This window comes from Amborella trichopoda, chromosome 10 (assembly GCF_054954075.1).
Source record: "Amborella trichopoda isolate Santa Cruz 75 chromosome 10, AtrichopodaSantaCruz75HAP2 v2.0, whole genome shotgun sequence".
Taxonomy (NCBI): Eukaryota; Viridiplantae; Streptophyta; class Magnoliopsida; order Amborellales; family Amborellaceae; genus Amborella; species Amborella trichopoda.
In genome coordinates, this window is record NC_142345.1 from 31,725,454 (window position 1) to 31,740,820 (window position 15,367).

Here is a 15,367-nt window from a genome sequence, read left to right on the forward strand (position 1 = left end):
ACAATATCAACCTCTTCTAGGTCAATTGGATCCGAGCAAGTGGGATTTAGATAGTACTTCATTTCATATTATTCCACTAGACAATTATACCACAGAGCAACAGTAGACGAGCATATTATTATAATTCATTGCCAACTTGTTATCAGCTTTACCATAACCTCAAATTATATTGACCAAGTTGTTGAGCCCCATATACTCCAACCTAAACTATTTGAATAGATGCATTGGAACACGGTTCAATTCCTCTCACAACCACTTGAATCCACCCCAAATCATACCTATCATTCAGCTGAAATTAGATAATACAGAAATAGCATGAGAGATTGTAATTTGAACCTCTTCCAAGAATTGAACCTTTTCATCAAATAATATAACCTTTCCCAAAAATTCTTGTTGTGTCAATGCTCTTTTTTCTATTGGCTTTCACTCGTTTTTTGGCTATCAATATATGCCCTAATCTCTCTTCTAATTTCGTCGATTGCTTTAAGTAATGCCCTTACATTCCCTATAATACTGGCAAGATATTCCTTTTATTAAAAAATACCCCTGGCATAAGTTTTCCCACAAAGCGTACAAAAACCACTACTTCGACCCTTAGGTCCTTGAGTTTGGAATATATCCGTGTCGAATATTTGTTCCTTGAAGAAGATGAACACTTACCCAAAAAATTAATCTCATTTCTGATATCAAACCCAAAATTGAAAGAAAAATTTTAATTTCTAGGTTTTATTCTCCTCGCACCTTGAAACTACGCAATGGCCGGTCATGCCATTCCCAAGCCCTGAGAAAGGAGGAGGGTTGTTTAGGTTGGCAGCCAGCATAAAGCTTTTGCCACATCTATCTCACCAAACCTGAACCAACGAGATATGCCCATGCTAGGGTGTTCCCTATAAGCGACGCACTGTACCACCACCTGGATGCAATGAGAAATTAGCAAGGTTTATCTAGGGCATTCCCTGGAAGCGACACGAAACAATGAAGCCCTGTTATGGTGATATAAAAGCAAGGGTTCCCGTGCAAGTTTGGACAATCGCGGGTAAAGAAGCTAGCCCAAGAGAATAGGATTCATCTAGCCACATGGAATGTAGGAACTCTAACAAGTAAGAGTGTGGAGTTAGTGGATACAACGAGACGAAGGAGAGTTAACATAGATTGTTTACAGCAAAACAAAGTCAAAGAAAATTGATGAATATAAACTTTAGCATATAAGAAAGGATAACATTAAAAATACGATGTAGTTATAATAGTAAACGAAGATTTGAAGGATAAAGTAGTAGGTGTTAAGAGAGTAGGTGATAGGCTCCTATTAATTGAACTTGTTTCAGTGCATATGTGCCACAAGAAGCACTAGAGGATGGAATCGAAAGACAATTCTAGGAGGTCAAGGATGCACTACTCCAAGGAATACCAAATGAAGAGAGGAAGTTTCTAAGAGGGGACAATGGTCATGCAAGAAGTAAAAGATATGAAATAGAAGATTTGGGGAAAGAAATGAGATGGCTGACGTGATTCTTGATTTTGCTATGGCTCACGACCTAGTAATAGCAAACACTTACATAAAAAAGCAAAATGAACATTAATTATTCATAAAAGTGGAACATATAAAAATCAAATAAACTTCTCTCTATTTCAGAAAGCAGATCGGCCATCATGTAAAAACTGTAAGGCATCCCAAGAGAGAGATATTGACCACACAACATAGGTTCATTGTTATGGATGTTTGCATAAGAGATGAAAGGGGAGTGAAATTAATACGTGCCCAAGAATTAGGAGACGGAATTTAAAAAGGCAGAAATTAGTTATATAGGAATAAATTGATAAAAGAAGGAAGATAGAATTCTGAGAACGCAATTAATATTATATAGAATGAGATGGCCGATTGTGTTAAGAAAATGGTAAAAGAGGGAATCTTGAGGGAAATGACATTCGGATAAGGAAATAAAAATGAGAAAGGGGAAGCGCAGGGATCTAGATCATATTAAATTCATTAAGAGTCAGAATCTGAGGGTCTTGGTGAAGGATGACATTAATGAAAGTTTGGATTTTTTATTTTCAAAAATTGCTAAACAACGACCACTAGGAAAGCACAATGTTAGGAGGAACCTTTAACATAAATGAGGTCGAAGGCTATAGATACATTCGTAGAATTAGAATATTTAAAGTGAAAGAAGCTTTAAGAAAGACAAAGATAGGAAAAGCTTTACGACCAAATAGTATCCCAATAGAGGTTTGAAACTACTTCAAAGAGATTTGCATATCGTGGTTGACCAAATCATTTTACAAGATTTTGAGAACAAAATAAATGTTGGATGAATGGAGAAATAGTATTGTGGTACCTATCTAAAAAAACAAAAGAGACATACAAAATTGTTACAAACTATCGAGGGATTAAACTTATGAGCCACACTATGAAACCGTGATAGAGAGTGATTGAGTAACGATTACAACATGAAACAAGTGTATCAAAAAAAAAAATCGATTTTATAGCAGGGACGTCAGCAATTGAGGCTATTTTCCTATTTAGGCAACTGATGGAGAAGTTACAGAGAAGAGAAAAGATATTCACTTGGTCTTTATTGATTTAGAGAAAGCATACGATAGGTTCACTAGAGAATTAATTTGGTGGTGTTGGAAACAAAAGGAGACTCAAGAGGATATATGGACATGGTGAGATTATGCGACAAAATGTTAGGTGGTCAAGAAATAACATATCTATAGAATAAGTTTAGTTGAGATGAGGATGTTGAGATGGATGAGTAGTAAGACAAAAAAAGATGGAATTTAGAATATATACATCAGGGAGAACTTAGGGGTGGCTCCAATAAATGATAAGATGAGGGAAAGTAGACTTAAGTGGTCTGGCCATGTCCAATGTCGACCTAGAACAGCACCAATTAAAAGGGGCGATTTGGTGCAAGTGGAAGACTCTAAAAGGCAAAGGGAAGGCCCAAAAGAACATAGAATGAAGTAGTGAGAAGACATGAAGTAATGAGAAGAGATATGATGACCTATGGTCTGACTGAGTGTATGCCCATTGATGGAGCAAAATGGCATAACATAACCCGTATAGCCGACCCCAAAATAGTTGGGATAAGCGTTAATCCTCAGACGATGATAATTCCCCTTGCCCCTTGCCTCAAGTACTTGGCAGACTTCACCTGAAATCCTTCAAAATAATGCACAAACTAAACTCGAACTTCTGCCAAAGAATCTCCAAATTTACTGAAATAATCTATTTCAAGAAAAAGTGTTCCTAATTTTTCCACCCACAGCAGTGACCTACAGAAGCAGAGGAATAATGTTGCACTATGCACCCACATATACAGGTGATAGACGACATTTTCAAGCACATCACGTTAGCAGGTATCTGTGGGTATACGCATTGCGGCCAAGGGTGCATTCGCTTTGATGTGATTGCATAAAGCATTATGCTACTGCATCTGATAAGTGATTTCTATGATGAGGAAAATGGTGGCTCATGGATTCACAGCCAATAGCGTAGCTCTACCCACTTCATGTGCACCATAACCCATTAGGGCCAGTGTGAATCCATAAAAGATGGGTTCATTTACCCCTTCCGTGCCTATGCACATGTTATATGAAGATTTTGAAGAATTTTTAGTTTGCACCTGAGACGCTTCGGCAAAACAATCCATGTCTAACGTGTAACATCCTACATGCCACAATCAGGTAGCATAAATTGGTTCATCTAAGTGTCACATACTTGTGGTTAATGTTGGAATCTCCAGTGTTTGTGTCACTTATGAGCTACAAGACACTCTGTAGAACATAAGGGTTCTTTATTCAGCTAGAGGGACTAATTTGCAATTTATATATTTTTCAAAATTGATTTCCATACTGGCATGCAATGTCAATGTATGCAAACAAGCACATAGAACACAACCATATGCATGTACAAACAGCAATAACATCTCATATTGGTAGGATACACAATCCAAAAGGGAAAATGGCAAATTATACCGTATGCTAGAAGGCATCCAATCAAACACTCAATAATCAAAACAGAAAGGAACCGTAACGTTGAAGCCAGGATCCCCTAGGTAAAAATTGCCCCAGTTAAAAATCAACGTAAAGATGCCATGGTAGTAATTCAAATTAGAAACACTTTTAGGAGACTATTTCATCAATGACCGCACAAGAATGCAGAAGCACAAAACGTAAAAGCTTCACTTAATCTTGACATGGAATTCATTCATGTGATATTAAAATGCCATCTCATCTTGCAATCCAAGGATAAAACCAAGAAAAGTCTAATATCATCTACAGTTAGCATGACAAGATGCATATCAGATTTTGTGATATTCTTATACCCAACTACAGAAAATGCTTATGATCTCTCACAAATGAAGTCCTATGATCTACCTGCCCAATCCAACCAGCTAGCTCTTCAGGGTTTGCAACTGTTGCAGAAAGGCATATAAGCTGAACCTCTTTCGGGCAATAAATCACCTGAACATTTGCCCATTGTTAACAGCTCAATACGAGCTGCAAAAATTTTGATGACTGCCACAAAACAAGTCTATCTAGAATAACAAAAAGTGTGGAGAACATACTATCTCCTCCCAAACAGTGCCACGAGAAATGTCACTAAGATAGTGCACTTCATCCAACACAATCACATCAACTTGGAATAATCTACTTCCCTCCGCGATCATGCCAACACTGCAAGAACAGAACAGCTATAAGCCCATTCCCCAATCATATGGTAATAGAGAAAAATGATTAGGTCAAAAACCTTACGCTCGGTGAGCATAAGAGAATAACAAACAGAGCAACAACTAACCATTTGATAATATACCAAAACAAATCTATATATTAAAAATAACAAGCCAGCACTGGCTATTTTACCAATTAATATAAGGAACATTTTCACTAGAAACATGATGAGAAATTCAAGTTCTAAACCAAGGTAGTAGTTAACAACTGTTTTTTTAAATGAAAAGATGCCAACAAGGCCAATTACTCATGGTTAGAAGCATTAACTGAACAATTTGTAATCTCAGACAAGAATACAGATAATAAGTACAAATTTCATTTATGTTCATTAACAACATACTGAAAACTATTAAATTTATCCAATATGGAGCAGAAACAATTAACAAGGCAGCTACATATTCTAAATGCATTTTATCAATCAAGTGTAAGATGCTAAGAGAAAGACTGAAAATATTATTATAACGAAACAAATACTCCATGATTGAGAGAATACTTATCAACTTCTTTTCAAAGTCGATGGCATATTAAGTTCGATCAAGAAAATAACAAATAAAAGAAATATACAAAGATTAGATCAGTGTCTGGTTGTGAAAGAATAATCGAAGAAAATGTTAGATAGACACATATACTAAGAAGCACTCCCCATTTACCAAGTTATCACCCATGTCATCATCCACTTCCTTGTGAATATTGAGCACCTAACACAATAGAGCTATGCTTTCCATGAGAAAACTAGACAGACTTGGCAACAAGCACACAATGAAGAAGCAAAGAAACACTTGAATAGGATGGCTAATGTACCCAGAATCACAGAATTTGAGGCAGAAAACGGTAAAAGTAATGGAAGCCACCAAACCCCACTGTCCAAAGGATTCATTTGGAGCTTGCATGCTCACAGGCATGCACTTTGGTGGATGTTCGTTAAAGACAAATGACATGGGATTTCAACTACAGAACGTCAAACCAAATTCATCATTCCGAGACATTTTCTGTTCTATCGAATGGATGAGTCTACTATAGTCCAGGACAAGTTTCAAGAGCTGACAACTATGATAACCTGTTGAGATGAAACATCCAAACCTTACCTAGTTAAGAATTCCAAACATTCTTGCCGACTCACAACAAAATGGCCAGGAAAAGACAGATCTCCTCGTGCTCCACCACTTCATCGGAATAGACCGTGGTTCAGCAGACTCCACATCCAACGAAAATACTCCATAGGCAAAGAACAAATTCAATAATTAATCATAACCTCCATAAGAAACTATGAAACCTTAAAGGATCTCGTAGGATTCCACTACAAACAGAACTTGCCACATTTTGGAAGCTTAACCTTAAATGGATATGGTCTCCAAAAGAGATAGACACTTTCCACTTAACCTTAGCAGAAAAAAAGGAAGCCATAACAAATACAAATGCTTATAAGCCAGAATATAGCCTCAACACCTTAAGGCCTGTTTGGATCATGTAGAAGTCACTGGTACAGTGGCTTTATATGTCAAGGCCTTACTTTTCAGTCTTTAGTGTGGAATCCGAGGCCCAGCTGATAGATGAAACCTGATACATTGGGGATGGGAGTAAATTTTCAAAACATTGTTTTTCCCACCTCCAATAAGGCAGCCTGGCGTGAGAATTTATACGCCACATCCAAACTGGCTGTTATAAGAGTGCATCAACCACATAATACAGGAAGCAACGTCAGGACACCAAACCATGTCCACAAGTAAATCAACCTCCATCACAACAAATAGCGCAACCTCAACATAGCTAGCTATAAAATAGTTTAATCTTCCTTCTAAATACACAAAATTTAAATTGTTCCACAAGAAGGTAGCAAACTCTTGTTTTATGAAAATAAGGTCATTGTGTCATGTATTGGTTTTAGGTGTCAAAACTTCACTCCCTCACTTAAAACATATTGAGTGAAGGCGACCATGTGAGCCAAGTGGAGAGATAGAGGCAATGTTCCAAAAAATGCCAGGTGGTGCCTAGCTGGGTAGGGAGGGTCAGGCCGCCTAGCGCCTTGGCAGCCTCCCAAGTTTCTGGGTGGCCCAGGTGGAAGAACAAGGGTAGGAGGTGTGATCCAACTGTTTTAGGCCCAAATTCTATGTAAAAAATGCATATTAAGGCATAACACATTAAGAATGCATAACACATAGTCCATCCATAGTCCATATACTCCATACCATTAGTCCACACTCCAACCACAATAAAAACTGCATATTGGGGTCCAAAGTATTTGAGATTTGGACAATTTGTTAATAGCACATTAAGAAAATAGGAAAATATAATCCAACATTCAAATGTAATACTAGACATAACACATAGTTCATAGTCCATAAACCCCATACCCCCAAGAGATCCTACAGAAATGCAAAAATGTGGTTTTTTTATAGTTTCTTTCAATCTAAAAGGTTAAAAAGGGGTTTAGGTCAAATAAACCTCGCACCCCCCCCCCCCCCCCCCCCCCCCCCCTCTCCCCCCTCTTATTTGGGGGGAAAGTGAAAGGAGTGGCTATATGGAACTCAAGGTATTAAAATAAAATAAAAAAAATTTCTTTTATTCAATATACCTGAATTCCACTTATATAGGACACTATACACTAAAAAATAATAAAATCCACCACGAAAACTTGCTATATGTTGCTTGGAGTTACCCTCACATGTCTTACACCCCACACCCCATTCCTTGACTGATGGCGCACTTTTTGTCCCTTTTGATGGAATTTCAGATATAGGAAGTTTTCATAGGTAATATCTCTTAGTCTAGGGTTTTAGAGAGCATCGAAACCTAAATGGGTTTGTAGAAACCCTTAGGAACAAATTAGGGCTGGCCATGAAGGCATAGAATCCTCCTATGGCTGGGCATACCCCTTTTCCTTCTCCAAACAGCAAAAGCAAAACCCTAATTAGGGTTCAAAGTGCCACCTTTGTCTCATCAAATTGGGGGTATGACCTTTTTAGGGGAGAGAAAAATAATTTTTTAATGAAAGAGGTAGAGAGACTTGGTGCATGAAGGAGAGAGAAATATGTGTTTTGAGAGAGAGGGGCTCAATGGTGTTTAAATAAAAAGAATTCCTTCTATTTGGATTAGAATTCCTTCCTTAGGTATTGTCTATTCAATGCCACAGCTTGACCAATACGAACTTAGGAAATCTGTGGGTGTGAGAGAACAAATCCCACAAATCAGCCATCATGATTTTGGGTGGATTATTAGGAACATTATCCCCTTATAATTTGACCCAAGTCCAACTTCTATTTAAATTAAAATTATGACCAATCCAAAACTTCCTAATATCTTTCCAAAATCTGTGGGAAGTTAAAATAATTAGAGTTTTGGTCAAACCAAACTCCTAATTAAAAAAAATCTTTTAATATTTAAAATATTGCGCTAAAATAACCTTTAACAAAAAAGAGATGTCACATAAATAAAAGAAGGAAAAAGTTTTTAAAAGTGCGAGGATCTAAACAATCAAATTAGGGCACATCTCAAAATTTTCACTAGAGAGGTTGCCTTGATGCCCAAATATCCTTAAATTGATCATCTTGACCTCAAGACGCATGGAAATGAGAAAAAAATGGATTTCAAGTTTTGGAAATAGTGCATCTTGTAATGCATTTTTGGATCATCAATTTTCAAGATTTTCAAGTTTTCATAGATCTACTCGATCTACATTATTTTTTAAGTTTTAAATTTTATAATTAGAGATGAAAATATATTTTAAGGCTATCACAAAGATTTGTAGTATTGAAACCACATTTCTCGACACTATTTGTACGTGCGCTTTACTTTGATTGTTCAGAGCCTCAGCTTTATACAAACGACACCCATAAAAGAAAGAGGGTGCGTCACCCAAGAGAGATAAAGTGGTCCCCACAATGGCCCACGTCCCACCCATTGGTGGCACATGTGGGGCTGGATCCTGGGCCCCACATAAGCCCTTCCAAATTCCATAAATTATGAAAATGCCCTTTCGAAGGATTTTACAGCAGAAATAAATTTCTAAAATTCTGAAAAATTTGCAAAACAATCATAAAGGCATTTCTAACACTAAAATAAAATATTTTAGAAGTGAACTAGTACCGATGGGTCAAAATTAGTGACAATAAGGGCATTCCACTTGACCCAAGAACTATGATCCACTATTGTTTTCTCGTCCAACCCAACAACGACCTATGACCCACAGTCTTGATGCAAGGGTTTATGATTTGGCTTGTCACAGTTGGACAATAAACAATGAAACCATGATCATGGAATGTGGTTTTGACCCCTTTTAAGAGCAAGTCCAACACTTGTCACTACAGTGCAAAGGGGGCTCTCTCTATGCACATGTACACGTGTCCCTCTATAAGACTGCTTCCCAGTAATGCGGTTGTCATGTGTACATGCTGTGCGGAAGTTTGTTGAAAATTTGGCCCTTTATCTCATAGGCCTTTATCTCATAGGCTTAACAACCACACATAGAAGATCATATAGTTCTCCTAGCCTACAAATATCATCCCTATGGGGCGATTCGACACACAAGGGATACATGTTGGGATATGATTGGATGCCCTAGACGTAACTTTTCTCAAGCAAATTTAGGAACAATTAGTGAAGGAGTTTTTCCTGCTAAGCATGGGCAGCAAGATGCTACTTCCTTTAAAACTAAAGAACAGTTAGTTACTATTTCTAAAAGCGAGCTCCTCGATCTCAAGCAACAAGCTTCTACTCGACACCCTTCTAGACCTCTTTAATTTGAAAATAAGACCCATTAAATTTTCGTATAGAACCCTAATTCTTCGTATTATTTCATGGTAGAGCCTCCTTCTGTTTTTTGAAAATCCTTCTATTTTTCTTTCAAACGGCAAAAGAACACCCCTAAAGATTTCACCATACCCCCTCATCTCTTATCTCCATTTTTTATTGATTTTTTATCATAAAAATTAGCCCCAACAAATCTTTCTATACCACTTTAACCCAAAAACGTTTTTAATAGGTGAAAAGGGAAAAAGAGGGTTAAAAACGTTTGTGGGATGACATGGTATAAAAAGATTTGTTGGGGCTAATTTTTATGGTCAAAAGTCAATAAAAGAGGGAGATGAGAGATGAGAGGTACGGTGAAATCCTTGGGGATTTTCTTATGCCACTTGAAAGAAAAACGGAAAGAGGGTCTACCATGAAATAATATGAGAAATTAGGGTTCTATACGAAATTTTCCCTTGAAAAATTTCTTCCTTCGTTCCCTCTCTTACTAGCCTCCATTATCTTACTTTACTTTTCTCCATTTCTCCTCTTTACTATTCCTGAAATTATTTTCGATTGTAACAATAGGTAAGCCCAATTTCTCTTCGCAAGCCAGCTGTAGTTGCAGAGTGTACCAGCAATTTTCAGTCATGAAAGGCCTACTAGACCATTCTATAAGTTTCAATAGGCACCAATCTGAAAAAAATGAGAGGCTTCGATTTCTTTTTCGTAGTCCAATGGCGGCACTATATAAAGTTAATCCTTCTTTCTCCGTTATGCCACTCCATAAGCAAGGAGCTCCATGCACAAGCAGAGCAAAAGCAAGACAAGGGGAATTCCTATATTGATGGAAGTATCCCATGCAAAATCCTTGAATTCTGTACTTCATATTTTGACCCTAGTTTAGTTCGTAGGAGCTGAACAGGAATGTAGGTTCTAATTTATCACTTTTTGGCACTTAATTAACCAGTTATAAGGCAACACTATACTATGATCAACAGGCTACTTGAGTTCCAAAGGGAAATATTTGGTTGACCAACACAATAAGGTTGATTTTGGAAACTAGTAGGCATTTATCCTAAGTTAGTCTGATATTTCCAACAGCCTTTGCTCTTAGGAGTAGTCCAATAGTAGGGTGAATGGCATTCTGTTGGACAACTCCAGCATGGACCCCTGGCCACCTAAGTGGCGCCTTACAAATTTTAAACACAGTGTAGAAAAGCATAAGAACTTGTGTCATAGCTGCATTGACAGCATATTTATGCACCATTGATGCCAAGCATTCATTTAAACTGACTTTTCCTTATAAAGTTAAAGGCTCCATTGCATTTCATCTCTCCCTTCTTCACCTTGCTTCATCTCCTTCTCCTCTGAACTGGTACAAAACTAGACTCAAGGAGCGCTTAGAAGGTTTGCTCTATGAAACCTGGATTAAAAGGATTTTTAGTGAAAGAAAGGGTTTTTTGTGAAAGAACGTGGTCAATCCAGCAAACTTAGGGTATGTCGTCAAATCATAGCCCATTGATCAGTTATGGGTGGAACTTTTGGTTATGAAGTATTTTTCATGATTATATGAAATTTTTCTCAAGCATTTCGTTGTTTCAGACCCTTCTCATTTGTGCTAGACCGCACAACCTGGTGTATGTGCTTCATCATTTCAAACACATTCCGAAACATTTTATTGCTTGGGTTAGCTATGGCCTATCGTCCACCACCTTTCTATAATTTTCTACCCCATGTTATTGAGTGCATTGAGAGTAGCATTGAATTCCACGGATTCTGTGAGAAACTTCTTTTTGAGAAAGTTAACTTCAATGACAAACTTCTCTGCGCTACTATTTCATGGTTTTCCATATATAGCATTGTCTAAAAATCAGTGATCCAGATCGGAACCAGCCGATCCAGATCAAGAATCGGTCGGGCCAATCTAGATCCCGTAAAATATCGAGAACCAGCTGGTTCTGAATCAACCTGTCCCCATTGGTTCTAGACCAGCCCGTCTTTTTTTTATTTTTAAACTTTTTAAACTTTTTAATGACCGGAACCAGCCAGCTCGTGCCGATTCTAGCTGATTCTTTGACAGAACCGGCCCCATAATTTTGTATAGTCACTTGCATATCCTTGTTTGATAAATCACAGATGAAAAAGCAAATGATGTAAAACGATAGTCACTTGCATATCCAATGAGGAAACTCTCAGTTTGATAACAGGATTTCAAGAACATACGAGAATATACCAAAAAAATAAGTGATTGCATGAGTATGAATGTTCATCATTCAAAAAGAGAACAGCTCTCTCAATGAGAGACATCAACTAGAGAACAAGAGACAACACAAAAGGCACCAAGTGAGCAATTCCACACATATTACACATGTGGAGGAAGGAAATATAACGGTGTTGGATCTGGCATTCAAGTGAGGTTTAGAGTGGGTGGGAACTAGAGAGCAATCAATGGAAAATATAACAAAATTTGACCATATGCCACATCTTCGCCAAGTACACACACCAATCAGCAAATCATAACGAATTGAGCATGGAGTCAAAATTGCACGTAGCGTGCTTTTATGTTTACGAGCCAAAATTCTAGCACACGAAAGTCGAAGTATATACTTTATTCGACACGGTCTTTTTGTAGGATCTGCTGTGATATCAATAGATATTTCCAATAAGATTACGGATAAAAAAAATCCAAATAATTGGTATGTATGTGGCCTAGTTGTACTTTTAACTGACATAAGGAATCTAGCGGTTATGTACAATTAAAGAGATGTCAAATGACAACATATCGCTTTGGGTTCATAAGCAGAATAAAGAACAACCTGAGTTCAAGGGAAAATACAAACAATAAATATCATCATCATCATCATCATCAGTGCCTTACCTCCAACTATTTGGAGTCAGCTACACGAATCTTATTCTATCATTCTGCTCTATCAAGTTTATCCTTTTAGAGCCTTGCATTTGAACCAAATCGCCCCTTCTAAGGGGTGTTGTATAAACCTACACATGGCCAGCCCACCTAAGTCTAGTTTCCCTTGTCTTATTGCCTATTAGAGCCATCCCTAAGCTCCCTCGGATGTTTTCATTATGAATTTTATCCTTTCTTGTCTTGTCACTCATCCATTTCAACATCTTCATCTCAGCTACACTCATAATATGGACATGTTGCTTCTTAATCACCCAATATTTCGTCCCATAAAGTATGCTTAGTCTCATGACCAAACCAGAGAACTTCCCCTTCAATTTGATTGATATACGGCGATCACATAAAACTCGAGATGTACATCTTTACTTCACCCACCCAGCTCTAATTCTATGTACGACATCTTCTTCAATCTCTCCATTCTGCTAGATTATCAATCCAAGATATCGAAAATAATCTCTTTTAGGTATTTCTTGGCCATCAATCTCAAATACTTCCTTGTTTCTACTCCTACTATTACTAAGCTCGCATTCCGTTATTTTGTCTTAGTCCTACTAATTCTAAAACTGCTAATACAATCAATAAATATTAAAAAAATAAACCAAATATTTTTGTTCTAATGAGCCTGAACTCGACAAGCTGGATTGGGACATAAAGCCAAAGATGTTAAGGAGACCCCAGATCATGGTGAAATTGTCTTGTAGTTCAATAGACAATGATACATTTTTTTACACAATAAGAAGTTTAGGATAATCTAAAAGTGATATTCATTGTTAAACCATTATCAATGTTATATAGATATTCATGATGAACAGTTGCTTATCCATGAAATAGTGAATAATCCATATTACATATGCAGCATTCTTCACTAAACATGCATAGAAGATTATGCCAAACCTTCACAACAGACTCAGTTCACTCCAGAAACCTCAGAAAACGTAACTCATAGTTCAACCGAGGAATAGCAAACATCATTTCGTTTCTGATGATACCTTTGGTATAACATATTGCGAAGAATCTCTGTAGTCATAATTAAAATTTGAGAATCTTTATTTATTACAGAATCACCAGTGAGAAGGCCAACACTGCTTTCACCAAATGTTTCCCTGATCATAGATAGAACATCAAAATAAGTATATTAGTTTGTAGAAACTTGCATAAAAATATTTCTCAAGATATTACCATAGAAAATATTTCATATGAATTTCAGAATATCATTGAAGAAGCAACCTAATGTATATAAGATACTTTCCTCATAAACAAGGATTGCTAAAATTACATCATACCGGAACTCTCGGAATTTTTGGTTCGATAGAGCTTTCAAAGGAGTAGTGTACAACAGCCGCCTTCCCTTTGTTACAGTAGCAGTTGCTGCAGCTTCTGCTATCAAAGTCTTTCCACTACTTGTTGGTGCAGATACTACAACTGAAGAGCCCCTCAAGAATGCTTGAATAGCTAAGCACTTAACCAATACAAAGAAAACTAATGTCAAATTTAGGCTTGGAATACCAAATTGCATTGTATATTCATGAATTGTCCCACGACATAATTGTCCCATGACATAATTAAATAGGATACCAACAAGCACAACTTGCACAAAGTATGTGTGTGTGATGTCAAAAATGGCACTCACTACTGTAGTTGTAAAAACCAGCAAATTCTTTGAAATTTCTAGAGAAAGCTTCAATACAAATAAAACATTCAGTACATACACTAGGTTAACAGGAATGCAGCAATCATTTGAGTGACCCTGATCCAGAGTTGGCATAGAATAATTTGTGGACAAGTAGTTCCCATGTATTGGCCACATGAAGAATTACTTGCTGGACTGAAATGCTACCCATACACTAGGTTCTACAACTAAGCACATAGGCATAGTTATCTTAGAAAACACAACTTTGGAATTTCACTAAAATGTTTGAAACTCTGATGCAGGAAAATAGAGAAAAGAGGCAAAAGCAGTTCAATAAACCATCAAAACAGGCCAGATTTTAGTGGATCTGGCTTTTCTTGCACAAAAAAGCGATCCCAAACCCCTTAGGACTTGTTGTTACTATTCACAGCCTGTTTTTACTGTTCGTGCCTAGAAAGTGTTAGAAACCCCCAACACCCCAAGCCCTTTTATTACATTGTAATAAAAAAGACTAAAACTACCCTCACTTAAAGCATTATAAAAACCCCCCCATAAGTTGGCTATCATAGAAAGTAGGGCTTCCGGGACATGTAAGGGTTGCAGCAATGGGCTGTGAAATCCCGCCAAGCCCTAAATAGGCAGGTCCGGGCCACCAAATTTGGCTGAGGGCCGAGCCGAAGCCTACAATCTATGCTTGGTGTTCGGGTCAAGCCGAAGGCCTGCGCCGGGGGTCCATGGCCCTAAACCATTAACAAGACCAGGACAGGTCTAGATAAGGCCTCTATGGTCTAGGCCCAGGCTTGGGCCAACCCGTGATCAGCCTAGGCTCGGCCGGTTGCCACCCTACAGGAAGGAGACCAAACTGGTTGCAGTTGCACACTTACAGCTTTTCTTTCCATAGTTTGAACTTTTTTCATAGTTTGAATCCAACCAACCATGGATGTTGAGCTCAGACCACTATTGGAGGAATAATCGGTGCAGACCTTTGTCTTCAAGACAAGTGAGTTCAAAGCAGAAACATGTGCAACCATTATTGACCATTTCAATGCTCAAAAGAATGGGGGCATGGTCTGATGGGTTTTGGGAGGGTTTGGATGTGGATATCTTGCAAATTTATTTTCCAAGACGGGTGAGACCAGGAATTTATGGAGCTTTGTCAGAATTGGGTTCTCCAAATGACTTGACCAAGTAAACAAAGCACCGTTGAGAGGGATGCCGATGAGATGCTTGCTGAATATCATTGTTTAAAAACCCGGATCAATCGGGTGTATCAAACATCCAATAAACCGGTCTAGATCAACGAATCGCCAATCGGAATCGGCGATCCAACTGAGAGAATTGGCCAATAA

At 37.7% G+C, this 15,367-nt stretch overlaps 1 protein-coding gene across 15 annotated transcripts in view; it reads right to left on the reverse strand.

Annotated features, from left to right (window-relative positions):
- Nucleotides 1-15,367, reverse strand: part of EMB25 (DEAD/DEAH box helicase) — a 66,415-nt gene that overhangs the window by 35,247 nt on the left and 15,801 nt on the right. For all 15 annotated transcript variants that reach the window (XR_016041944.1, XR_016041953.1, XR_016041954.1 and 12 more), the window contains 4 exons: nucleotides 13,672-13,847; nucleotides 13,378-13,491; nucleotides 4,575-4,683; nucleotides 4,384-4,470 (listed from right to left, as the gene is read on the reverse strand). Coding sequence is in view for 4 of the 15 variants with exons in the window: in XM_020664604.2 (XP_020520263.2) it covers nucleotides 4,384-4,470; nucleotides 4,575-4,683; nucleotides 13,378-13,491; nucleotides 13,672-13,847 (486 nt within the window). In the remaining 11 variants the exon portion in view is untranslated. The remainder of the gene's footprint in view (nucleotides 1-4,383; nucleotides 4,471-4,574; nucleotides 4,684-13,377; nucleotides 13,492-13,671; nucleotides 13,848-15,367) is intronic.